Raw genomic sequence first — 1,819 nt, 5'->3', positions numbered from 1 at the left:
CTGAGCTCAGTGCCTGGGGGAAAACAGGGCACAAAAAGCAGAGTCACAAGCAGGAAATCCAAGAGAACACTGCACCCTATGCTTTTATATGTGTGGTAAAGACTTTCTTACATTCAGCAACATTTAATTTACTTTATTTGTCAAATTATAGCCACAAAAATAAAACTGATTATAAAGCAGAGTCAACCTTCTCTATGAATCCTGCTGTGAACAATACTGTTATTATTTTCCTGTTTTGCATGTGGTACTGTATGAAGTCACATTTGTAAAACATGCAACAAAAATAGTCCCATAGATACATTTTGCCCCTTCACCAGATACAGGAAAATGGTGGAGAGAAGTGTAAAAAGGGAGGGAGGAGAGAGAGTGTTTGTGTCTGTGAAGGGGAGAGAGAGAAAGAAATGTCTCTGCAGACACATAAATGCAGCACAAGAGACAAGCACTAATGAGGAAAAACCTCTTCCATGCATATTCTGATGGTGAAGTGTTGGCTTTAGATGTAAACTGGTTGCTCTTGCGCAGTCAACAGTCTGTACATGGCAGCTGGCATAGTCTTCATATGAATCTAGAGGAAATAAAACAAGTTAATCAATGTTCCTAACATGTATACTACAACTAAGCATTGGTGAAGGAACAAGCTAAGATCACACAGGACACAAGGGAAAAGCTTGTAAAACTTGTTTTCATACACTCAAAGTATTGCAGGTAGTAATTTTATGAAACAGGATGTTTAGAATCAATGAACCATCTAAAGTTGTAGACACTGTATTTTCATATTAGGGTTCTTCTAAAACATAGAAGAACTCTGGGTAAATTATAAAATAAACCGTCTGCTGGCTTGTTCTCATTTCCACTTTTTAGATTTGAATAGCAACAGGCTAATAGAAGTAGAATCACAGAATTATGGAACACATTGAATTGGAAGAACATCTAGTCCAAATCACCGTACCACAGGCAGGGACACCTTCCACTAAAACAGGTTGATCAGTGTCCTGTCTGACTTTGAATGTCCTGTCCAACCTGACTTTGAACAGTTGAAAAGACGGAGCAGCCACAATTCTGGGTAACCTGTTTCAGTGCCTCACCATCCTCATAAAAAAAAATTTCTTCCTTATGTCCAATCTACCATCTTTCATTTTAAAACCATTGCCCCTTTTCCTGTCACTACATGCCGTGGTAAAAAGTCTCTCTCCATCTCAGAAGCTCACTTCATGTATCAAAAGGCTGAAGTAAGGCCCAAACCCTTCTCCTCTCCAGGCAGAACAACCCCAACTCTCTCAGCCTGGCTTCATAGGAAAGGTGCTCCAGTCCTCTGATCATTTTTATGGCTCTCCTCTGGACTTGATCCAACAGGCCCATGCCTGTTTTATATGAAGGACTCCAGGGCTGAACGCAGCACTCCAGGTGGGGTCTCATGAGAGCAGAGTAGAGGGGGAGAATCCCCTCCCTCGACCTGCTGGCCACACTTCTCTGGATACAGCCCAGGATACGGTTGGCTTTCTGGGCTGCCAGCGCACACTGCCGGCTCATGTCCAGCTTTTCATCCAGTACTACTCCCAAGTTCTTCTCCGTAGGGCTGCTCCCAAACCTCCAGCTTGTACTGATACTGGGGATTAGTCTGACCCAGGTGCAGGACCTTGGGGTTGTCCTTGCTGAACTTCATGAGGGTCATATGGGCCCTCTTGTCAAGCCTATCAAGGTCCCTCTAATAGCATCCCTTTTCTCGAGCTTATCAACTGCACCACTGAGCTTGGTGTCACAGGCTCAGAGAATGGTTTGGGTTGGAAAGGACCTTAAAGATCCTCCAGTTTTAAATACC

The 1,819-nt window shown here is 43.2% G+C and overlaps 1 protein-coding gene across 1 annotated transcript in view; it reads right to left on the bottom strand.

Annotated features, from left to right (window-relative positions):
• Positions 1 to 493: 493 nt before the first annotated feature.
• The window catches only part of APBA1 (amyloid beta (A4) precursor protein-binding, family A, member 1), a 34,337-nt gene continuing 33,011 nt past the window's right edge, over positions 494 to 1,819 (bottom strand). The window contains exon 12 of the mRNA XM_010152734.1: positions 494 to 565. Coding sequence (XP_010151036.1) covers positions 494 to 565 — 72 coding nt within the window. The remainder of the gene's footprint in view (positions 566 to 1,819) is intronic.

Source organism: Eurypyga helias, unplaced genomic scaffold (genome assembly GCF_000690775.1).
Source record: "Eurypyga helias isolate BGI_N326 unplaced genomic scaffold, ASM69077v1 scaffold7020, whole genome shotgun sequence".
In the NCBI taxonomy this organism is placed as follows: domain Eukaryota; kingdom Metazoa; phylum Chordata; class Aves; order Eurypygiformes; family Eurypygidae; genus Eurypyga; species Eurypyga helias.
This window is presented reverse-complemented; position numbering and strand designations above follow the sequence as displayed.